Genomic DNA, 25,899 nt, shown 5'->3' with positions numbered 1-25,899 from the left:
CAACAAAAAGACCTATCCCCCCCCCCCCCATTTTTGCCATTCCCAAATATGTTTTGCCAGATGTTGGTGTGGTTTTTAGATTCAAATGAGCATTTTTGAGACTGGGTTTTGGGCCAAGTGAAGCAATTGTAGGTGAAGACATTTGTTCTGCAAACCATAATTTATGGCAAGATGTGCAGAGTAAAAGGATTGTGAAAATGTTCTTATTAATGGACACTGAGGGCAAATACCTGATTTCTCATATATAACAGAAATGTAAAAGTTCCTCACGTTCTAGAGACACTGCAGTATTTGTTGGGCTTTCAACCAACAGAGATTAATATGCCATAAGTTACTCTATTTCTATTCCTTGGCCTTGGCACATGCAAACAGCATTTTTCTTGTTTGAGACAGTGGGCATACCTGAACACCTTACTGATTTTTCCACTCTCTTAACCTCCATCATGATTGTTGCCTTTGAGACCCAAAGGATGACATCTCTTCCACTGACTGAAGGGCCCCTGAAATCCACCCCTGCATGACACAGAGGATCATTCAGGAGTGGAGAAATGTACTTCTCCATTTCCTGCCCCTTGCTTCATACCGTGGGGCACAGACCTACAGCTCTGCTGCTCCACGTCCACTCCCCAGAAGCAAATCAGACCTCCACCCCTGTGAAACGGGATCATCAAATTGTTCTCATATTTAATTTTTTTTCTTACTGAAAGACGCCAAGATCTTTCACATTTAGTAAAGAAATGATCACACTTACAAAGTTTGCTCTGCTGTACAAACAAGATGAAAACACAACCATCCCCAGCCATGGAGTAAAAGTCCTGTGAAGGCCGCCAAATGTAAAGACGGTCTGTCTGGCAGATTTAGTTCCAGAGTTCAAAAGTGCTGGAGACTGGGAAAATACCCTGACAAACTATGTGAAAGTATATGCTTGTCCTGCTCTGGTGCTGTTCCCCATGCCTCTGCTTCTGGTCTCTATCAGAGAAACCGTGCCAGGACCTGCACAGTGTGAACTAGTAATTCTTTTCACATATATTTTTATATACGTACCATGTACTCCCGCTTATAACCACTTCCCAGTAATGCCGCCCGCTGTCAATGAACACGTTGCCAGCTACTCCATAGCTCCCTTGGCTCGTGAATCGTTCTGGTGTGTGACTCTTTTTGGAGGATGTTTCATCACGTTCCACTGTCAAGTTATCATGAGACACTTTCAATTTTCTATGAGCAGATTTGGGGTCCAGTTTAAATGGCTGACCTAGAGACACAGAGACAAAGATGGCAGAAGAATGGTTTGGCTTTGATTTTGAAAAGGAGAGTGGATTAGCGAGCCTCGAAGAAGCTCACAAGATTACATACCCATATTAACCTCCTCCTCTGAAGTGTTCTTGAGATAGACAAACCTATTCTGCTCCCCGCAATAGCTGGTTTGCATTGTCAGTTTACTGTCAATCTCATTGTGCGCTAACTTCCCCGTGTCAATAATCCCTGAAAAGAGCCCTGCATAATCATCATGCCCATTATCTCTGACCTAGAGGTAACCTGAATACTCTAATTCTTGCATGTAATTGAAACCAATATACATGCTAATAAAGGTCTGAGGGTTGCTTTTTTCACAGCGTATTAGATTTAGAATAAATTGTGTTCTATTAATTCTCTGGGGATGAAGCTCCATAATAACATCTTCATCATTACTAAAAAAAGTATGATTTCAAATCCCACAAAATGAGTTTGAAAATAAGAAGCAGCACTAGCCTTGTTTGTTCACTCTCAGCTTTATTTATAACAAGCACAGTCAACAATTGAGGATCGCTTTGGAAGGATGCCCATGTGGTGCTGGATACTGTGCATTAAAAAGAAGGAAGCGAACTGTAACTTGGTCCAAATAATATGGTGTAAAAACATTACTTAGGCTGTTGCTCTTGGCAAGTATCTTCAGCTGTAGCACAAGGTTTGTAGACAATAACAGGAAGCTTTTTGGTAAACCAAACCCCGTAGATACATAAAGCCTGCCACAATTCTGACAGGTTTGCTCATTGTGTCAAAAAGCAGAACGATCATTTACCTCCACCAGGAGACAACTAGGAAAGTACGACTCCACAAGTGGTGCAGCAAAGCCCTTTTTCCCTTTTTACTGTCTTTCATATCAAGGGGTAAAAAATGTAAGCAGAAGATTTGATGACATGCATAGAAAATAGAAATGATCGCTCTCATGAGGTCTGTGTGAGGTACTGACGTGTACTTCAAATAAGATGCTAATTGTTCAGAGTTATCTACTTTTGCAATTTGTATTTAGTTATGTATTATGACCAAGTATAAAATAAACCCATTGGAAAGTATTTGGGGGCACATTTTACCTACGGCCTGCCTCTCTAACTGGTCAGCAGCCTTTGTGCTGCTGAAGCAGCATCTGAAGGATGTCTTCCTCTGTACTGAATTGTATCTGGTCACCTCATTTCTCACAGTCACCCAAGAGATTGCTTTTGTGCCACATTGGGTCACAAAGAGACAGAGGGATAAAAGAATGCCATTTCCAGATGGGTTCTCTGGTTATGCATTTGCTTGTAGGTTACCAGGTTTAACAATATGCAGTTTCTTGGTAGCAGATGTGGGGTTTGTAGGAGCAGCTTTTACACAGAAGTGCAAGCCAGGTTAATAGCAGAACGGAGAAAATCAGAAACGTGTACATGCCATTTCCTGCAGCCTCCGTCTTGCAACTTTCAGTGTCGCCCCTCTTCAAGCACCCTCCCCTACAATAAGCAGGTTTCAGAGGGTGCACAAATCCCAGTGCTCCCTTTCCAGCACTCAGAGCTGCCCATGATGACTACATGACTGAGGGACTGGCCGGGACACAAGAAGAAAAAGGCTGAAAACCAGTCTTAAAATTGCTATACTACATCTGCTAATAATTTGTGTAACCATTGTTTTTTTGAAATGGGATCTCTGACTACTCTACCACCTTGTTGAACTCCATAAAAAACTGAGGGGGACGGAGCTAGGAAGTTTTCCAGTGTCCTAAGAAAGAGATCATTTTGGAGGATAAAATTAAACTACCAATTATCTTATGAACACTATATAAAAATAAAGTGTTTTATTGCAAACATAAGAAGTCTTTGCTTTGTAGAGGAAAAAGAATAGAGAGGAGATTAAAACAAAACCACAAAAGAGTATTTTCAGTCATTTCACATGTGATGGTTCTGTTCCTAAATGGTATTTCCAGTGACCAAACTACAGATGCATCTCAAAAAAAAAAAAAAAAAAAAAAAAGTAATTTCTGCAGTACTGAAGAATGGCAATCTTGAATCCAGTTAAATAAGTAGCTTTCATTGTGGAAAGCACTTTAAACAAGTTAAATTGCTCTGTGCTCTTGTATCTTCCAAAGATCAAACCTAAAAAGGAAGGCAAGAAAGGAGAAGAATGCATGCGTGCGGGATCTCATGTTACTCACTGTTTGTCTTGAGCTTGCCGGGCTCGCTGCTTCTGCTGCCTGCCTGATTAATGGCCTTAACAATGAAGATGTACTTAGTGCCGCTCTGTAACCCGTGCACTGTGTAGTGGTTTTGTTTGATATTGGGAACAATCATCCAGCTGTCGGCTGAGTTGCATAAACCTGCAATTTCAAACAGAGCACATCAGTCATAACACACTACACACTCTGTAACAGAGGAACATTTAGAGCACTCTCAAGCACCCAACAACCGGTATGAATTTTGCTTCTGTACCTTTTAAAGTGTTGTTACATTCACTGAGTCGCTACTTAATGCCACTAACTCATTTCATCAGCCCTCAGCCAAGGTATCTTTTAAGTTCTTGCTATGTGAAGTCAAGCATAAAAAATGGCATTTAAGAAATGACTCAGTGGAGGCATGAGCACTCTGAGATTTTTCATATTCCAGCACAAGGAATTCTTTATTGCTTAAGGACTAGAGGATTATGGAGATCCCATCAATCTACTGTTTGGATTAACGAACTCAGTTTAAGCTTCAGAAAACTAACGCAAGCAGTAAAGCTAGGATGGCTGGAGAGGCACCTTTGCTGACAGTCCCCAGGTATGCATTCTTCAGGACCTGAGGCAAATTATGGGAGGCCTAACATGGGTAGAGCATGGGCTTCAGAGCAAGCTTCGGCTATTACACTCCAGACTTTGCCAGGATGTAATCTAAGCCAGTAAATTTAATGGATGCAACTTCTTGATTTATGTCCTCATATGTCGGCTGGGGAAGAGATGAATAATTTTCCAGTTACAGACTTTTTTGGGTAAGTTTGATGCTTACCACAAAAGTAGAATATGTAGGAAGTAAGTAAAATAAGGGAGGAGCAATATCATCTTCAAAGCAGGAAAATACGCCATTAAGATGAACTTATTAATCTACATAAACTTTTCCTACTGTGATATAACTGCAATGGCAGTCAATCACCCATATTACTTACTGTACATTTTGAACAGCTCCTGGTCTAATGGATGCCGAGTCTGATAGCTCTCTCATTATAAATGTTTACATAAATAACAAATTTAACATTCATGAAGTATATATATATTCACAACCTTTTATATAGTTATACAGCTAGAAAAAGATGGAAGTGTATGCATGTGTGTGCATATATAAGGCTGGAAAACTTAAAAGAAAAATGCTTGACTTGATTAGGAACCTGACAGACTTCTTGGTCTCTGCCTTTACTGGGCATAGAACATATTATGAAAGCTATTGTGTTATTAAAAACCAGCTTTCAGCTATTAACTCATGTTTTACCAGCAAACCAGTAAGTACTAGTGAAGAGAATCTTCTAGAATTCAGTGGTAATTTCAGCTCTGCATATTAGGCAATACAAAACCTTTATGTAAAGTAAAACTGAAAAGGCTACTGGACACAAAGCTTGAAAGAAAAAGACCTGCGATACAAGTTTACAGACTCATAGACAATTCATAACCATACTCGGAGATTCCTTTCTAATTTGGGATGCGCTTTTCATAACAAAAAATCCATTAGAAAGAGAACTCAAACCCCAAATTTCAATCTAAGAATTATGCAGCTTTTGTCTCAAAGTTCTCTTATATTACACAGCATCCTTGAGAGGCAGGCAGCTATTCATCCAGCTGTGCAAATGGGTAACTGAGACACAGTTTCAGGTGGGACTCATATCACCTTGTCATGTAATGAAGAGCTGCAATGCCTAACCTGTTTTTCTGGACTCTGAGGAGAGGCAGAAATCAGTGAGTAGTTTCTTTCACTTCTCCAGGTGTGACCATTCTACCACAAGTGCCACCCTGATTTGAAGTCTAGAAGTTTAAGCCTGTGGCTGAACTCACCTCTGGGTTGTGGCCCTTGGACCATGATTTACCAGAATGAGAACATTTCTTTGTTGCAGTTTCCTGGTGTAAAGTGGGAAAAAAGAATTCTACTATGTTCCTTATGTTCCAACCACTGAGCATCCTGACCACATGTGGCCTCCCTAAATATCACCTACAAGGGTTTCAAACAGTTTCCTACATGTGGATGGAAGCAGCAAAGAAAAGCAATTTGGCAGCACTGTTTTTCTCAAGACTATTGAAAAACTAGATCATATAGAGCAATCAATCAACCCCATGAAAGCCCCAGTTGTGCCTAGGACTTGTAGTAAACTGCTTATAGCAACATCAGTCCATGTCTTGTTTCACTGAACCATACGTACTGAATGATATTTATTTTTTTTAGGCTGGGTGTGAATAGGTTTCCTAAGAGGAAGAAGGGAAATAAAAGCAGCAGTTTCCTGGCATAAAATATTTCACTGACTGCTCAGAGGAATCCTCATCTTTTCCCAATAAAAATTTGCCACAGGTATTAAAGGCACACTTGTTCTGTAGCTGAACTACCACACTGATTTTGCATTTTTGACCATCACTTACCTGACTCATAGGTGCTACAGCAAAATAAGTGTTAAGTTAAAATAAATGAAAATGATGCACTGGTTTTAGAGGGAGTCCAGGTTGACCAAGGAATCCTTAACTCAGATGCCTCTGATGGGGTATCAAATAACGTATGACAGTAACTGGGATGGATCTGGTCAGTGGCCCTGGAAGTGTCTTCTCCTTCCACAACCACACTTTGAAAGCAAAGGTCTACAGCATATATAGGCCATATATAAACAAACCCTTACACAGACACAGAAATGTCCAGATTTTTGCGAAATCATCTCAAAACTAGATTTGTATTAGTCACTATAGGTCTCTAAAGGGCACATTTTCAGGCTTGCATTACACTTTTTATGATAGCCTCCAGAGGCTAATCACTCCTTAAGTATAAAACTTGGATCTAAATAGGTACATGAAGGACTGTAAAGGCACAGTTGCATTGCTATGACTCTCCTCTCCAGTCTGTCCTTCTGTGTATGTGGATTTATACATGCCCAATACTCAGTAGTCTGTAAATAGTCACACAGAGTAAATTATTACATTATTAAATAATGCAGTTAACTGTTAATTTAGATTTCTGTGTATAGAAGGCAGAGCCACAATAATTTCAGGTATTGCTACATCTTGGCTTCTGCTGCTAGGGTTAATGTCAAAACACTCACAGACAGGTGTATATTCATCCCACCTGACCTTGAACAAAGAGCAGAGTTCCTGAGTTAGGATATGACCTACCCTAAACTCTCTGCATAGTTGACAGAGAGAGTTGGAAACTGTCCATTTGACCTGATTCATGTTCTAAGGGAAGGCTCTATCCTCTTTGCTGACACAAGACACCTTGGGTTTCTCTTTTTGTCCTCCCAGTCTTAGGCATCCCAGACTATTGGTGTACAATCAATGTTGAATGTGCAGTGACTGACTCAGTTACTTTGCTCGACAAACCTTGCTGTCCCAACAAGCTCGGCTCTTGCCTATGCACCAAGGGGCTTGGTGATGTGTCCACGTGCTTCCTGACTATAAGTGATTTGGTAACAGGCTCTAAAATGATCCTTGATTCAAAAATCTTGGGAATGAAGTTTTGATGATATCAAACTACAAGTCCAAAATTCTTTAAAATAGAGAACAGTAACTAGAGGCAGCCAAGTTAAGCTTTTAGGTATGAAAGAATATTCTGTCACTGCATCGAAAGAATTTGTCTCCAGTTATGCCCTGCTCAGGACAGCCTTTCTTCTCTGAATATGAAAGATGATTAAGAAAGTTCAGGGAAATGAGCAAACAGCCTGGTAACGTGGGCATCCTGGGGCAGCGTTTGCCTTCTCAGCCCCCTGCCAGTGGCAGCAGGTTGAGTGGAAACGCACACATCTTCTCCTCACGGGTAGAGCAGCAGGAGCTAAGGGTCTCCTGTTGCACCCACTCCTAATCCAGGGTACATTCAGGTTTCTTGTTTCAAAAACCCAGGGCTTTTAACAGGGTTATGCAGGTGGTAAAACAATGTATTTTAAAACTGTAGTCTACAAAAATGTAGAGAATTTAAATTACATCCTGGAATGGTGCAGTGAGCACAGTGATGTCCGTACAGGATGTGTGAGTTCTCAAACCAAGTCTCTCAGAGTCTGGAGGTAATAATTTGTAAAGCTATTTCCCTGGCGTTGGCTGTTGATGCACTTTAAAAAACAGATGGGAAAAATCCCAAGGTGTAAATCCTCCTAAAATTTACACTGGTAGATTTTAATAAAATATATCTTCTTGAAAACTGGAAGAGGAGCACAAAAGTCATGGGAAGGTTATTTAATCTCTTGATTATTTTAATTATTTTAAAGTGCTTTATTTAAATAAATTATTACCAGTTCAAATTGGTAGAACAAATGCAGCAGGTGAAGGTAAGAGATAGCTCTCCACCCCCACTCTGCATTCCTACATGAAAGAAAATAATATATATGGGATTTCTGCAAAACACATCACATTTTTTTTAGGAAATATACCATTTTTATACTTTCCAAGAGGCAGAAGTCTTCTTGGTTTTATTCCAAATTTGCTTTTGTGCCATTAAAAGACACTCACTAAAATCCTCAGTAGCAATTTGAGGATTGTAAGGAATCTGTTTTTAATAAATTAAAACTTCCAGAAACAGACAAAAGCTAGAATATTCAAAATTAATTGGTGAATCATAAATTCACTGTTTTTCATGGAAGCTTGGGCTCTTAACTGTCTTAGATCCTTCAAGAAAATTTTATCCTATCTCATAGGAAGAGTAACCATGTAACACTGAAAAGGTTCTGACAGTAGGCTATATCCTTAAAACAGTGATTTTTAGTATTTAGCCAATGTAACTAAGTAACCTAAATTCCATTTACTAGGAAAGAGAGAATTATTGACTGCTTTTTGTCTTGAAGAAAGAGATGTATTTTTCATGAAGATATCTTGTATTACAGCTAGTAAAAAACTGGGTGTTTAAATGTTAACCTTCCTGAAGCACACTAAAGCAAATCCATGATGTTAAAAAATGCATATTCAATAAATACTTCAAAATTTATTGAAATGGGATAATGAAATTATAATGCATGTTAGTTAGCTAGTGACAAAGTCATTTTAAAAGCCTTTACAATATTGAGATTGCAGGTGATTAGCTGCCTCTCAGAAATGCAAATGTGCGAATGGTATAACTCTGAGAACAACTGCTTTAGTAAAAGCCTGCTTAATTTAAAGTTCTGTATTGCTCTTATGCACAGAAGAGGGCTGCCAAGCATTTAATAGCCAAGCAGTTTGACCACATTTGGAAATAATCTTTTCTGTATGAAATAGGATTCAAAATGAAATACTCTATTTGGACCTTTTCCATCAAATGTTAACTCTCCAATTTTTCAGTTAATAAAAAAGAATATAGTTGATTATGTTGGATAGAAAATACACTAAAAAAGCATAGCATTGCTTGTTTTTCTTACTGAATTCTTAGCAATCTCTGAATGATATATGCCTCTGGTGGGGGAAATGTACTTGAGGAGTGGAAAGTGCAGTCAGTCTGGCCATGTGGTTTTAAGAAACGGATTCCAAAATAACAGCCTCCATTAGCACGGTAGGTGGGTATGTATGCAAAGTGATTCCTATTGTCTCAGGGGAAAAAAAGCTTGTTGGTGTAATGCTGTACTCTAGCTACTCCCTCCTGAGTAATTCATAGCTAAAAAACCACAGAACTGAAGACAACCTATGAACCTGTTTACGTTACCTGCTACAGGCAACACACAATACCAATGGAAACTTTTGGGGATATGGCAGAAGGGTAAATTAAAAAAATAGCTATGTGCAACAGCACGCAAATGGCATAAATAGAAAGAAATTTGTGCTAATCCAAAATCTATTCCATTAAAACAGGATTTAAAAAAAAAATTACCACCTAAGTTCAGTTCATCAAAACATGAAGGCTGCAGCGCAGCACCTGCTAATGCCCCTTACAGTGGAAACAGCTCTCTCTGTTCGACCACACTACGAAGGTACAGTCCGATACTCTAGAGACAATCTTGGAAAGTCATTTATAAAAGTTGGGATACTAGACCCTTCTGCAGGACAAAGAATATAATCCAACAAAGTAAAGAAACATCTAAGCAGTGCTCTGAGTAAAATCAGGATGTTAGTGGGCAAATCTCCAGTACCAGTGGAAGCTGGAATGAACTGGGAGAGTCTAATGTGTTAGAAACCTGGGCAGATCTGTAGCCGGTTAGATTTGGCAGGAACATCTCCATTGGAGGTGTTCAAGTCTACATTAAATAGCCAGATTAAAAAAAAACTTGACAACATTTAGAAAACCCTTCCACATATACTTATAAGAGTCTAATGTGTTAGAAACCTGGGCAGATCTGTAGCCGGTTAGATTTGGCAGGAACATCTCCATTGGAGGTGTTCAAGTCTACATTAAATAGCCAGATTAAAAAAAAAACTTTACAACATTTAGAAAACCCTTCCACATACTTATATATGCATGTATTTAATTTGGGCTAATGTTATAGCTTTCAAGTAAATTGAAACTAACAGCCAGGATATATGTGTGAGCGCTAGCTGCATTTTCAAAAAAAAAAAAAAAGGAGGCCAGTTCTTTCATTTCTTTCTACTGTCATTTAAGGTTTTCAGAGCAAAGTTTCTTATAGGGTTAGTTTGTTTTCTCTTCAAACTTTTAATGACACCATTTTTGCAAAGTGATAACATGAAAGTTCAAACTGCACACTGACCACTTCATGCTATATCCAAAAAATTATCATATTGCTCCTCTGAAGTAGACTAATTGATACATGTTTTGCAGATCAAAGCTTTCACCTCCACAGGGGAAACTTACAATAAAGACTAAAAATGAAATACCTTGTAATTTATTCACTAGTAAGCAAAGAGTAAAACCCCACATCACAAAAGTTTGGAAATGGCACACCTTTCTGCTGCTGTGTTCACATGTAGTGCCATTAACTGACTTGCATAAATCTTCTAGCATAAAGCCATAGACAAAAATGGGTCAGAAAACAAGCAATGGACTGTGTTATCATCAGGTGTTGTCTGCTTAGTAGTGATTCATCAGGGAAGCTTTTCCTTCTTATCTACCTTGCTCCAATTTTGTTCCAAATTACTATTAGACCTTTTTTTATCCACCTTGCTCAGATGTAGGAACATGTGTTGAATTTTACTTGGTCTTTCCAGCAGTCTTAAATTGTACAGTGTGTTGTCCAAAATTAGGCTGTTTAGTGAAATACTAAATGGAGGCTTTGACAAAACACTCATCAAATTTTCAATAGTCCACCTTATTTTTCAGTCAATCCTGAATACCATAACATATTCACAGTACGCTACTTAAAAATTGTGTTAAAATGCCAGCACATGAATCCTCCGATATCCTTTCAGATGGCTTGGAAAACTAACTCCAGTTTAGTGATGGAGAAAATGAAGTGCACGCAGCAAGAGAGGAGTCAGTGCAAGAGTCTGGCTCAGTACTGAAACTTGGCATAGACCATACCATTTTCCACTGACCTAACGCATGTAAACATCTCCCAGCACTGACTTTCATCAAAGTATCTCAACAGATTTTGTAAGAAGAAAAGCACTTGTGCACTGGGTCAGAACTTGCTCAGTGTGTGGCCAGGGTATCTGACGGTGGACAAAAGCAAGAGCGTAGGAAGGTGTTGAGGAACAGGGAAAGCACACAGTGATCATTTCTCACCACACTCTCCCAGGCCTCAATGGCTTACAGCCCTGGGACTTCCAGAGTCAGAAGGAAGTCTCTGCACTTCATTGTTCTCAGTGGATTTTTCTTGCATGATCTGTCCAGTCATGTCTTGAACTCAAAAACACAAAAACCCTCTGTGGCAATGAGTTCCCAATTTCAATACATGTTGACTGAACAAACTCCACCTTTTGATTGATTTGGTTCATTTCAGAAACCTTGATTCATAAAGCAAGTATGAGTCAGCTAGTGGTATTCCTGTTAAAACATACGGGTAACAGGAAGAAGTTAAATGACTTCTCCAAATTCACAGTCAGTGATCACTATGCACTGAACCCAGAAGTGTTGACTTCCTGGCCAAAGATTAGACGATATTTTTTTCTCAGAGGAATAGTTATCTAACAACAAAACAATCCAAGGAATAATCAGTAAATTTGTTCATTAAGGAAAGTCACAGATTCAAAACAGAGAGTGTACGTAATAAAAAACGTGCTACAATACAAAATATAAAGCAATGATTATTAACACCATTATAAGTCGAACAAAGTTACCATATTAATTGTGGTTCCACTGATGTTTGCTGCCTTAGCCTTCAGTATACTAACTGAGATGTATGCTTTGCAGCCTTAAAGACAGTAAAAATCAGAGGAAAGAACTTAATTCTGTACTTCTGTCAAAGCTCCAGTGGTCAAGGTTATGTAAATGACAATGGGGCTGCAGATCTAACTAATGACCAGTTCAACACAGGGTCCCAAGTGCCTGACTAGCCCAGACAATGGAACTGAGGTCTTTGTCCCTGCTACACCTGCAACAAGGGACCTAGGATGCAAGAGACAAGTCCTGCTAACATGGGCAATACCTGTGCCTTTGGGAATATGTCCTGGTTTTAGTCTTCCAAAGCTCCCACTACATGGCACTCCCAGAAAAGACACAAGAAATTTTAACGGAATTAATTCTGAATTTTAAAACCTTTTGAAATCATTATTGGCTTGGATTTAAAGTTTTGGCTTTAAATCTTTCTTCCTAGAAAATACTGTTTCCTTTTGTTCTTAACAGATGAGTACATTTATATTCAAAGACACTTGGTTTACAGAGAAACCATAAGGAAACAGAACTAGAAAAGAGAAGGTTTATACTCACTAACAACATTAGCTTGTCCGGTGAAGATGGTGTACTGCAGCTCGTAAGAGACCACACTGAACTCATCATCCGATGTCCAGTGGACAGTAATGGTATCATAAGAAGCTGTACAGAGCTCTTCTCGAATGGTGGGTGGGTTGGGAGCTGTGAGATACAAGAGAGGAGGCTTACTGACACCATCAGTAAAATATTTCCGTTCTCACCTGAGATTAAGGGATGCATCTGATGCATAAGTTTGTAGCTATACCATCCAACAGACTTTTCAACAACTTTTTGCTAATTTCAGTAGTAACTTTCATTATCAATAAATTGTTGCAAAGGAATTCTTACTATAAGCATAACCACCTAGGAACTCTAGATTTTGAAAATATTTTGTGTTAAAGTAGCTTTAGCTTCAGATGCCCTAGCACAAGTGATGGTCACATTAAATTGTGATTAAATGGGTACAATTGACATGTTACTTTTTTCTAGGATTGTTCTGACCATCACACCAAAATTATCAAAGTTTCATTGATGGATGTATCAAGAGGGAGAGTCAACACTCTTCACTGTTGACTTTAAAGCAGTGTTAACTAGCCTGTCTCACCAAAGATTGCCATAGGTGGTATTTAAAAAAATATGATTTTGGCAAAGCCTCCAAACAGTCATGCTTTCATGCTCAATATTCTCTTCTCTCCAAGTTCATTTTTATTTATTTCTTAGCTACTCTTTCTAATACAGGAGCATATAATTTCTGTTGGCTATACAACTCACTTTTTTTCAGTCTTACATAAAGAGTTCTTATCATAACATCACAACTGTGTGACTACTACAACCTAATCTTCAATGTCATTGCTAATTAAATAATTCTACAAAACAATCCAAACACTTTAATAAAAAGTTCTCCCTCTGTTTCTTCTCTTTTTAATCAGCAAGCAAGATCTCTGTGGAGCAAGCTCTACATTCTTCTCCCATATTAACGCACAGGTGTGTTTTAAAGACCTATTTAAAGAAGTTAAACTTGAAGCAAACTTCTTAGGTCTAGATTTTCCTTGTTTGCATCATTTACAAAGCCAAACACCTAAATAAGAAACAAATGAGTCTTTCTTTGAAAGACTGGTGGGCCTGCCTGCATGCTTGTCTCAGTGGGAGCTTCATTCCTAATCATCTCCCCTACCTGCCACCAGCATGCAAAAAAAAAAAAAAAAAAAAAAAGTGTTCGTCCCAGCTGTCACAGAGTGAGGAAGCAGGGCACTCCAGCTGAAACAACCAAAATATGCCTGTATTAAAGGAAAAGGAAGGCAACTCTGAATGGCATTTTTGCTGTCAGCTCTTTAACTTCCGTTAGCCACAAATAATGGCCTCAAAAAAAGTCTCTTTGAAGGAATTCCACCTTTACTTTTGCACCATCTTATTTTTATGAAACATCTATTTTACTTTCCACTAAGAATTTTTATAGTTCATGTCCTTGGTTTACTGATGTTTGTTCCCAAGGATTAAAGTGCAGATGTATTTCCAAGCAGCCTCTTTCAACCAAGAGGCATAAAGAAACGTTCAAGCGTGTTTCATGATATGACCATGATTTGCGATGCTCTAAATATTGTAGCACGGAAGCTTACCAAGGTCTGTTTTTTTCTTAATTCGGCAGAGGAACCCTTGGGACAGATGGGTATTAATAAAGAGAGAGAGGAATGAACTAAAATAAGAACAGTCATCCAGGAGGGGAATATAAACAAAAGAAGGAGAAAAACCCCCGCAATATTCTGGAAAGATTAGTGCTGCAGTTTAGAGGTTGTGTACTAACCCAGGCCAACTAACTGTTGTGAGAGCTACGCAGTACTGCAATGGTCTTATCAGCTATATTTCAAAAACGTATCCAGCAGAACAATCACTGGAACTTTTTGGTTTTTTTCCCTAGCTGAGGCTTCATTTTTCATATTTTGCCTGTCCTTCAAAGGCAAAAAAAAATTTGAGAAAAATATTGATTACAAATATACAAGTGGATCAAATTTTTTTTGTGTGCTAGTATTCAACTAAAGTCATCTTCTGTCATCTGCTGCACCTAACAGAGCAAAACCTTTTACTTGAGAAATGTACTTGTCATTACTACAACACAGATAATAAATATTAATTTATGGAAAGCAACAATTACTGAAGGTTTAATGAACTGTAAACTGCATTTCAATAGCACCTAAGTGTCTTCAACTCCTTTGAAAATGACAGCCTAAGTTCTCTCTTCATATGCACACCTGGCTGGCCTTATGGCTGGAGATTTACAGGCTTTCATGTAATAAGAAAAAAAGAGATTTGACCTAAGCAGGACATCTTTTCTCTTGCTCTTGTGATTAACCCACACCCACCTGAGACTACACTGCAGGAAACTCAGCTCTTCAGTAATACTCATTCCATAAACCACTCCGAAAAAACCAAAATATACTTGCTTCACCTGCAGACAGGCAGGGAAGTCTACGTGCAAAATAATGTAGAAGTCTGCCAAATTCATCCTTCCACAGCACATACTCCTTTGGAGAGTGTAAGTCCATAATGCAATTAAAGAGATCAACCTTAATCAGTTATCTCCATTATTACATTTGATAGTGTGTGATTTGCTTATCAAATTTACTAGTACAGAGCTCAGGTGCCACAGGGAAAGTTCTACAGAGACTCCAGAGCCATCTCAAGGCTGCACCAGCAACTTCGTCCACGTGGCCTTGACTCGGGTGTGCTCCACCACTGCTCGGGAAGGGGAAGCCCAGCATACTTCCACCACAGCAGTAGAAGACATAAAGCCTCATATCCACCCTTCGGTCCCGTTTCCCGGTGGAGAAGCAGTGACTGCCCGTGAGCCTTTCCAGTCCACTTCAGGGTGAGGACAGGACAGTGAGGACAGGCACTGACTCACAACCAAACAGGACTGAAGTTTGACAACTGATGCTGTTAATACTCTAAGTTATTGGCTGCCTCCTGTCTACAAACTGCTACCCAGTGTCAGGGACAGCTGGAGAAAATGTGAAGCAGCTCTTGAAAACGTCAAATTTAAAGCCTTGAGCAGTGAGGGAACCTGGAATCGGTGCCAGCAGACTTAGCAAGGCACAATGAAAGCTGCAGTGGTTTAAGGAATTGCTTCCTAACAGCTGTAGCTCTCGTTGGTCATGGAGTGGCAATCTCCATAGAGGACCAAGGTAAGTATCTGGGAGTGGTAACTGCTTCAGTTACTCTGAGTCTCGTCCACCTGCATTCATGGATCAACACTCTCTGACAAGAGAGAAAATCATTGCTGAAGGCTGTTTCAGTTCATTTGTATGACTTCGACTCAAAACTGGGCAGACACACTTAAAAAGTCAGGAACCACATCTGAAGTGCCTGAAAGAGAGTAACTAATGTTAGAAAAACAGCTTCTTAAATTTGCTCCCAGAAGTGACTGACCTCGTGAGCATACCTACTCCTTTTCAACCAGGTTAGTCTAACTCACCTTCCTTTCAATGTCATCTGGATGGCTTTTGCTCTGAAGCAGACTGATAGCACTCACATGGTTCACACACCTGTGAGGCAGTTTAGGGGAACTGCCACCTCTCGTTGGTGAATCCCAGCATGAATGCAGTGGCTCCTGGGTGACTAACTGAGACTGTATCTAAATCCTCTCAGCACAATGTCACAGAGATTGACTAAAACCACCTCAATTGTCTTTTGTTTGCTCTGTCTCCACCTCCCTGCTGTCATGGGGTGATGGACTTTATAAGGGTTCCTTACTGATTTTGATACCAAGTAAAAAAAGAAGATCTAAGCCATCTCATTGACTTAACGGTGCTAGAAATTCATATTGCTGGTATCAACATGAGGGAGTTGAGGAAGCTGCTCTGAACCTCTCTCAGCTGTTCATTACTGGCTCCATGATGTATCATGACACTGGACTGAATCAGCATGGAGGAATCTGAAAGGCACAGTTACATCAGATGTGGATACAAATTTGATGTATTAGTAACATGTCATGCGTGAGCTGGCATCAAGAGCTCAGTCACACAACCATCTAGAGATAGTCTTTGGGTAGACCAGAACTATTCAAAACCCACAGAATGCTAAGAGATTGCAGCCAAAGCACGAGACTGAGCTGGCTGGAGGTGGGTTTTGATCTTTTAATACTGAAAGAGTTAAGAGGAAAACAGGTTGTAAACAGTTTCCTGAATGAAGTTGTTTTTCCTGTGAAAAAACTGCTGGAATATGCTAGGCATTACATATTTCTTTGTGCAGTCATAGCTAAAGTGACGGATGAAGAAAATTTATCATTGTTTCAGATGGGATTTCTGAAGCAGGGCAAATTGCACGGTCAAAGAATAGATGTTCCTGCAATTGATTTCAAAGTATTAAGACACAGAACAGGTATTTCTGATTCACAGTGGATAAAAAAAGTCCTTATGTCAGTAATATTGTGCAGAGAATTTGCAAGTCATTGCATTGCCTGGATCTAGCTAGATACACGTTTAGAAAAAGATGAGTTCCAGATGAAGAGCTTGAGCAACTGGCAAGATGAGAAAGCTTTCAAAAGACATCAAGGCTATATACACAGAGAATAGAACAGTCAGAGGAAGATTAAAGGTATTGTTTTAATATACTGAGCTTGACATCTCAATGTCTGGCTGGCAACTTTCAGAGAGATATCAGAGATTTTCATTTGGATAGCAGAAGCTTTGGACAGACAGCTGCATAAATGATAAGCACAAACTAGTTAAATTTATATTTGGGAATGAAATCACCTAGGAAGAAAGAAAGATGCAAACTTCAATGTGCCACATAGAAAACTGGGGTTGGGGAGACGGAGCATGAAGAAGATCTGACGAATAGTACTCTGGGAAGAACCAAAGGAGAAGAAAATCTCCAGAAGACAACCAGGGTCAATTGCTTCAAAGGCAACTGAGAGCAGAGAGAATGAAGCTGGAATTTAGGCTTTGAAATTTTGTTCAGAAGCAGTACAGATGATAGATACAAGATAGGCTTCTTCACTTAATTCACAACATAGGTGCACCACTAGGACTTACAAATGGTTTTCATTTTACTTAACTGTGAAACATGATAAAAGTAAAGCCCATTTCACTCTGTCACATAGTTTTCAGTTTAAGATCTATGAAGATTCCATGCACCAATCTGAACGGGATAAAATAAAATAAATCTTCCTATAGAGTTTCTGAACAACAGTAGAGAATAATCAAGTGCATTTGACTCTTGGGACTATACATATACATTACATATACACATATATTTACATAAACGTATTTTAAGTGTCTGCATAGGTTGTATTTAATGCTCAGATAATTTGGACACGTGTTTTGGATTTTGCAATTGCAGCCATATGCTATTTATTAATGTGAAGAAAAATAGTACAAAGACAGAGCCAGCTAAAACTGTTCTTCACTGGGCATCAAGGGCAAGGATAAAAATGGTAGATTAGGAAAAGCCAGCTAAAGTGCTTGATACATTTCAAGTTCCCTTAGACTGCATTGTGAGCAATTTTTCAAGACTGTGGATGAGGTAGGAAGAAGGCAGAGAAGGAGCTGTGTAAATGACACAGCCAGCACGATGGACCACAGAAAGGATCTTTGTAGCAAGACCATCCCTTATTTTGGTACAGATACAGCCTTCATTTTCTGCAGTGTACAGCAATTAGGCTAGCAATAGTGACACATGATGTACAAAGGGGAGAACACCTGGTGGTGCGGCAACAGATTGCTAGATAGAATTGACCTTGTATAACTTTAAAGATCTAAAACACGATGTATTTGAATGAGTCTCTCTAGCCTCTGTTTGGAGCCAACTGGGAGAAACAGGCACCTCCAGAATGGAGTCAACTGACCTGATACACATGCCTTAAAATGAGGTGGTTATTCCTTTTCTTCAACTATAAAGGAAGCTGAGGCTGATTATGTCACAGGTAGATCCCTAGGTTAGGGCAAGTGAGTCTGGCTTTTTCTTAATCCTTTTAATTTCCTTGGATTTTTTATAATTTTGAGGTGAATACGCAACATGGTAGCAAAATTCCAGCAGACTTTGGGGAGAGGCAGAAACCATAGCATTTCACTGGTACTGTATAAAAAATTCAAATTACTCTCACCACATTGTTGTTGTGTATTATTTACTTGAGTATGTGTTAAACTCATTGTATTCACTAGTCGCATAGTGATACAGAAATTTCTTGCAGATAAAATCTCTCTTTCAGATATGGCAAGAACCCCACGGCTCTGTAAGGCAAGGGTGGTGCTGCCCTGCGCATGCAGACAACCTTGCTCTTCCCAGTATTGATCTGTTCACTTATTCATAGAACCATAGAATCATAGAACAGTTTGGGTTGGAAGGGACCTTTAAATGTACTCTAGTCCAGCCCCCCTGCAATGAGCAGGGACATCTCCAACTCAATCAGGTTGCTCAGAGCCCCATCCAGCCTGACCTTGAATGTTTCCAGGGATGGGGCATCGACCACCCCTTTGCGCAACCCGTTCCAGTGTTGCACGACCTTCATCATAAAAAAATTTCCTCCTTATATCTAGTCTCAATCTACCCTCTTTTAGTTTCAAATCATTACCCCTTGTCCTATCACTACATGCCCTGCTAAAAAGTTTAACCTCATCTTTCTTACAAGCCCTCTTTAAGTACTGAAAGGCCACCATAAGGTCTCCTAGGAGCTTTCTCTTCTGCAGGCTGAACCACCCCAACTCTCTCAGCCTTTCCTGAAGAAAAGCCAGAAGCCAGCCCTCTGCATGGAAAAGATCCAGTGGTTGGCAATGAGAGACTCCGCGCTCTCACATTCTTCTGAAATAACACGGGTCTATCTCCTGCAAACTGGGATAAGAGAATGGGCCCAGGAAGTGTTTTCAAGTGGGTTTCTAACAGTGCTTTGTGCCTTTCATTGTAAATTCTTGCTGTTAACAGCAGATGCTTAAAAACCCTGCAAAATGAAAACCTACCCAGTGTCTCTTCTGTTTTCAATTGAACTGGAATGAATTGTTCTAATTCTGGCATGGAAATCAAAACACCCTAAATTACAGTAATTTGTTTCTCTTTGTGAGTCATTATATAGTCTGAGATAGCACATTACTCAGGCCTTCAGTAAGGGTCTAATCCTGCGGGCTTCTTCAGGCCAAAACTCTCAGTTAAGTGAGCTGGGGCTCTGCTCTGCAGAGAACCCATCCCACACCCCAGTGCAGAGCAGACTGCGTGCTCTCTAGTCCCAGACTCAGCGATGTGATGGGGGAAATACACAGTGTCACCGGCATGAGAAAACATCTTTCATTGCTGAGCCCTGGATGTTGATTGCTTGAACAGCTTCTGGTTGTTCATGGGAAATCTGCCAGGCTGCAGTCTACCACAGCGAGGAGGCAGCCCCAAGGGAGAGGGTAACACGTGAGGCATCCATCCCCTAGAAAATGGGGTTTGGTCCCTGCTCTCCGTCCTCTGGCCGTTCCAGGCTGAGCTCCAGCTGTTCCTTCATTTCATTCTGCTGCAGTGGCTTTTAACCATTTCTCGCTGCCATTTGCCCACACCCTGGTGGGGAGGAATGCAAGGAGAGAAGGTAGGAAACACATCCCAGTTGTGCTCCCTAGCACCTAATGCTTCCTCGGGCATTCCGGGGCTACTGGGGCTAATATATTTAAGGATTAAGAGGGAGAGTGTATTGGGTTTAGGTGGTGAGGTTTTGGTAACGGTTGGGTTGCAGGGGCAACTTCTGTGAGAAAAGACCACGAGCTGACCCCATGTCAGACACAGCCTCGTTCTAAGACAGACCCACTGCTACCCGAAGCTGAGCTCGTCTCTGATGCTGGTAGTGCCTCTGTGATAACGTAGTTAAGAAAGGGTAAAAAAGGCTGCACAGCAGCTGGGAGAGAGAGGAGTGCGAATCTGTGGTGCGAGCAGCCCCGCAGCCCCCAGGTGAGTGCAGCAGGAGGAGGAGGTGCTGCAGGCCCGGAGCAGAGATTCCCCCCAGCCCCTGGTGCAGCCCACGGTGAGGCCGGCTGTCCCCCGGCAGCCCACGGAGGCCCACGCTGGAGCAGATCCCCCCCTGCAGCCTGAGGAGGACCCTATGACGGAGCAGGGGGATATGCCCTGAAGGAAGTTGCAGCCCATGGAGAGGAGCCTGTGCAGGAGCAAGTTTTCAGGCAGGAACTATGGCCGATGGGGGAACCACAATGGAGCAGTCCATTCCTGAAGGACTGTACTCCATGGAAAGGATCCAAGCTGGAGCAGTTCATGAAAAACTGCAGCCCCTGGGAAGGACCCATGCTGGAGAAGTTTGTGAAGAACTGCATCTGCGAGAGGAAGCCCATGCTGGAGCAGAGGAAGAGCATGAGAAGTAAGGAGCAGCAGAGACAACATGTAATGAACTGACTGCAAACTCCATTCCCTGTCCCCCTGTGTCACTTGGTGGGAGGAAGCAGAAGAGTTGGGAGTGAAGTTGAGCCCGAGAAGAAGGATGGGGTGGGGGAAAGTGGTTTTAGTTTTGTTTTTATTTCTCAGTATCCTACTCTTACAATTAATTGGCAATAAATTACATTAATCTTCCCCAAGTTGAGTCTGTTTTGCCTGTAGCAGTAATTGCTGAGTGATCTCCCTGTCCTTATCTCAACCTACGAGCTTTTCATCTTATTTTCTCCCCTTGTCGTGCTGAGGAGGTGGAGCGAGAGAGTGGCTTGGTGGGCACCTGGCAGTCAGCCAAAGTTAACTGACCACAGAAAGGAATGAGGAAAATCCTATCACTAGTGTTTTATGAGGAACATATAATAGTAGCATCTTGAGAAAAATCTTACCTGTAAGGTAATCAAGGCATTCCAACAATTTCTTCTCCCTGGTAAAATCAAGTGCGAAAGTATCGAAAGTATCGTTGAGATTAATTTCAGGAATTAGAACCTGGGAGGATGCAGTTGCCATGGAAACCCTATAATGAAAAGAAAAAGTCTTTTAGCACGCAAGACACAATAACTTTCACATCAAGATAGGACCTGATCATGATGATTGTTATCACTTCTCAAAAAGCTTGACAAAAACTTTTACATTTATTTTATCTATATGGTTAAGTTAGGAGCTTCTCCTGCCACTTTTGTTTTTGCGAGTAAAGTCTCCAGTAAAAATCTTTTATTACTTAGCTTTTGCCTAACATGCAGTGTCAGATATGTTTTTAACCAAATATTGGTTAAAGCAACAATTTACTTTGAATTGTTCTTTCTAGTCACCCATTGAACCAAAGTAGCAATAGCACCGTATTTATCCATGTTTTAAGCAATCCTAACAGACGCTACATCTCTCCCAATCCTTGTTTTCCCAAGCAGTTTCTTGCTCCAGGCATTCCTTGGCACTGCTGTCCCAAGGGCTTGGTGCAGATCCCCACAACTCCTCAGCTCTTCAGCACAGCACACTGCTGTTAACTTCAGAAAGCACGGAGGGGGGGAGATAAAACAAATAGATGTCAGCACAGTTTATTTTGAAAGGCTTTTCCTGCAAAGCATGTGTGCATACTTAACATTTCCTCCCAAACTGAAAAGTTTCTTTGCCTACCTCACTTCAGGAGCTACATCCACTTTTTGTCTGTCCAGCTGTACTAATACAAAGAGATCAGCTTTCACAAAAAAACTGTCATCAGGATGGATTTTTCAGATCCTTCAGCCTGGTATCTCAAAATACATGTTACTGGAGACCTAGGTACTGGATATGTTTACAGAAAATTTGGTCCGTTTAAGCAAAAAGATTATTAAACCTCCTGTTACACAACAGGAATTTGTTACTTGTTTCAGTTTGGAGATAAACACACAACCATGCACACAATGTATGTCAGTTATCTGTCATTCATGACATGTCAGATCAAAATATTTTGATTGCTTCAATTAACAGTTTCTCAAATTAGCGTATGTCTCTGTAGTCAGGACTCAAATCTCTCCAGGCCAAATGCTTACTAACAACTATGTTTTCATATATTTCTTCTGCAGTATTTTAGGAAAATACAGTTAGGAAAGTAAAAAACAGAGCTGCACATCTCATTGTCTTCAGCACAGTTGTCAAAAACTGAGCTGAGGAGGTTTCCTAGTCAATAATTCTTGTTATACAGTTTTCAGCACTGTTTCTCTTGCAACTGTAGTTGTAGAACTTAGTTTAAAGTAGATCCTAGTACAGAGGTTTGGTTTGGTTTGGTTTGGTTTTGTAGAGAGGATAATTGAAGTGCCTTTTGCCCCAGGTACTTAGAGGGAAAAATTCCCTGAGCTCTTTCACTTCTTTTTTTTTCATGCCTATCCCTCCCACCCCCCAGTAGTTCATCTGCAGCTGCACTATGGTGTTTTTACATCTAGTAGGAAAAAAAGACATGCATTTCTTGTAGGGCCTGTGTTAGGGCAAACTCGGGGTGATACACACCTCTACAACATTAACAAAAGCCTTGCTAATAAACCAGCAAGTAGGTATCGAAGCTTAAGAGCTTCTTTGCATACCTCCATAAAGCACATATTTATTGTGAAGGAGCCCATATCACTAGGCCCTTTTCGAGTCTTGTTTGGGGCTATGCACAGGGTGCACTGTGAGTAAGTGTTTAAAGTCAGTTTTCGGTGAGCTCAACAGTTCACAGTTTCAGCCACTGTGCCAACATATTAGGGCCAGAGGATTGAATTTCCTCTTGTACTTCTGCCTGCTCTATCTGACACTGTACTTGGTTGGGAAGGGGTTTTCTAGGATAAATGCATTTCACCCACTGTAAATACTGCACAACATAAATCATTGTAGTGTGTAATGTCTTTGCTATACATAGTTACCTGTTGCGCTTACAACAGAGAATATTATATTGCAATTACTTTGAAATATGAGCATGAAGAATTGCAATGAGCATAATTTCAGGAGATTGTTTTAGCTGCTGGAGCTCAGGGCTCTGGTAAGACTGTTACACGAGCAGTCTAGAAGCAAACAAAATATTGCTCACCACATGAGAACTAAGAGAGTTACTTGTGGGGAATAATTTATTAATCAGATTTAGTCTCTTTTTCCACTTGCAATTTGTCTGCAAGCACTTGGTGTTTTTTTCCCCTCAGTTTTATTCACTGCTTGAAATGATTCTCTGATTTTCAGGGTGTTCACAGCCATCTCATTACAGACAGCAATCTGTGATACCCAAGAATTAGATTTGATTGGGCACATATGTCAGCTGGTCTCATTTCTGCTCTCCAAGTGCCTCTCCTGTGACTGTATTTATGATGCAACTGTTCACGTTTACAAGATGAAAATGGAGCTTCTCTGAATATTCTCTGGTAGTCAGTTAAAAAGCTTTGTGTCTCCACAGATTTCTGCCCTACTGCTTGTTCCACCAAATACTGAAAAAAGGTCAGACCCTCACCTTCAGCTTTTTGCTCCTCACACTCATGTGCAGTTTTACCATCAACTTCAGCTGGGAAAAAGAAATGCCACAATGTGGCTTGGTGACAGAATACAAACCAGGGTCTGAGTCTGGCAGATCAAATGTAATCCATTGCCTTGCCTAGCCTTCCCTTCCTTTGCCTTTCCTTGCCTTTCTCAACGGATTTTCAATTCTCTGAACGCATAATGAGCAAGTCAGTGTTGCTTGCTTATTTATAAATTGATTAAATACCTTTGGTGAAGCCTGATATTCAAAGAATCTGCATTCCGCCTTCCACAGTAAGTGATAGACTTTAAAAAAATAAATAATAAGAGCAGTGAATTTCATGCTTTGGATTAGGTAAAAACTGGCTGGACAATGTGTAGGTATAATGTGAAACCAGAGATAAAAAAAAAATAGCTGAATAAATGAGAATACTTTTTAATAGTTTTCTTCTTCATTGTCCAGATACAATCTCCTTTTGTTTGTTTGTTTCTCTGACTGACAGCTAAAAGCTGATAATTCCAACAGAACATTTTTTCATCACAAAATACTGCTGAAATTCAGGAGGAATGTTCCAGCATTCACGGTGTTGCACTGAAAACCAGATCAAATTTTCTGACAGCACAGTTTTGTGGAAAGGCTTGCTCCCTTGTCTTTGGGTCCTTGATATATCTGCCACTCTGAAAAGGAGCTAGGACCCTAGAAGCAGTAGAAATTCCGTGCATCCCAGGATCCAACACAGCAGCTGCCATAACTTCCAGACACCCAAGATGTTAAATCTCCAACTCTTCAAATGGGCTACCTCAGAGATGCATGTTGCAGGTTCCCAAAGTTACACATTTCATTACCTTGCTGCTTGCTATTTTATAAAGAATATGCATCTGTTAAGATCATTCCAAATTTCTTCCAAGGAATGTACTCACTGCCCAATTTCTTTCTTAATCTGAGAATTTTTCATGGAGTAGGAATTTCAGCCTCCAGAAACCTGTTTTTTTAGTGTGTTTAGCACCAGATATCTGCTTGGCATCTATGCTACCTCCTTCATTTGTGCATGCCATTACTGTTCTAACTCTTATTTCACATGCTTTTTCAACTGCTCCTCTTTTCAAAGGGATGTTTTGGTTTAGCAATAAGTAAGGTCCATGTCACTCTGGTACAGTACAAAGCAGTGTTTTGGGGGAATGTGTTAATTTACCCCCTCCCTTTGGCCACCTCTGTGGTGGGACAAGTCAATACGGCAACTATGACAACCCATTTGGCTTAAGCTGAGGTTTTGCAAGAAGAGCTTCTTCTTTACCTTTCAGTGATATTCTTAGCAGTTTGCAGGAAGCGAGCATGATCGTTCTCCTTCAGCGACTGTTCAGCCTGAGAGATGAGGGATGTTGAGCGCTCAATGCACTGTTTGCAGTTTGCAATCTGCTGAGCCAGTTTTCTCAACCTCACCACCTTGAGTGGAAACATAAGAAAGCAGTCACATCTCTAAGGTCACAAAACATGATTGCATTTGCATTTCCAAGGCAAAGCCAGAATCACAGAACCACAGAATGGAAAGGAGGAGTTAAGATGAATGGCTTCACTGACAAGGGCTTCTTTCACACTAGTTTGACGATAAGCTCCATCTAGCCATGTAACATTTTTAATAAGAGGACAGGCACCGCCTTTCTGCCTCAATATTTTCCACATGGAAAACAACAGGGGAGAGCCAAAACAAGCACAGCTGGCCTGTTTTCCAATAGAAGAAACATCATTTCCTGGCACTTTCTGCTTACATGATAACTAAAGGCTATTTAGATAACAGTTTCCCTGAAGCGATGAGATCTGCGTTAAAGGCAGCGTATAGATTAACTACTTTTTTCCTATTACTGAGGTGAGTTTCATAAAAAAATAATCTGAAAATACAACTTGACAGAAGGCGGCTGTTCAATTCTACTAACAATACAAGCCTGCCCTTTTCATTAGGTGCTTTCAGTCAAATAGGGTGTTTTCTTGTTGGGTATTTTTAACTGGACAAAAGCACAGTAGTGCTAGAGAGCTGATTATTATTACTGCAAACAGTGGATGTGACTGTAATCATTAGCTGAAAGGTTAGGGAGAGGCACAGTCAATCCTCCATTTAAAGACAATGTTGGCTACCAAAACTTACAGTTCCTGAAAGGTCTGGAAGTCCTTCCCATTGTTATCACATCAGGATCATGGTTTGAACAGGAGTAAGAAATAGGAAGGAAATGAAATAATTCTGGAGTTTAGGAAGGCATTAAGACCCAGTTACATGCAAAACGAGGAAACTAACAATCAAGTGGATTAGCAGAAATATCCAAATTTATAATCAGCATAATTTTCCTGATCTCA

General features: G+C 40.3%; 1 protein-coding gene across 1 annotated transcript in view; it reads right to left on the bottom strand.

Moving 5' to 3' along the window:
- The window catches only part of LOC104159353 (E3 ubiquitin-protein ligase Midline-1), a gene marked incomplete at its 5' end in the record, with an annotated part of 26,155 nt that extends 1,159 nt beyond the window's left edge, over nucleotides 1–24,996 (bottom strand). Inside the window, 5 exons of the mRNA XM_009697239.1 lie at nucleotides 1,045–1,252; nucleotides 3,443–3,604; nucleotides 12,219–12,362; nucleotides 20,987–21,114; nucleotides 24,848–24,996. Of these exons, the coding sequence (XP_009695541.1) occupies nucleotides 1,045–1,252; nucleotides 3,443–3,604; nucleotides 12,219–12,362; nucleotides 20,987–21,114; nucleotides 24,848–24,996 (791 nt within the window). The remainder of the gene's footprint in view (nucleotides 1–1,044; nucleotides 1,253–3,442; nucleotides 3,605–12,218; nucleotides 12,363–20,986; nucleotides 21,115–24,847) is intronic.
- Between the last annotated feature and the right edge of the window lie 903 nt (nucleotides 24,997–25,899).

Source organism: Cariama cristata, unplaced genomic scaffold, assembly GCF_000690535.1.
Source record: "Cariama cristata isolate BGI_N322 unplaced genomic scaffold, ASM69053v1 scaffold2873, whole genome shotgun sequence".
Classification (NCBI taxonomy): domain Eukaryota; kingdom Metazoa; phylum Chordata; class Aves; order Cariamiformes; family Cariamidae; genus Cariama; species Cariama cristata.
The sequence above is the reverse complement of the archived record's forward strand: the minus strand, read 5'-3'. Positions and strand labels throughout refer to the sequence as shown.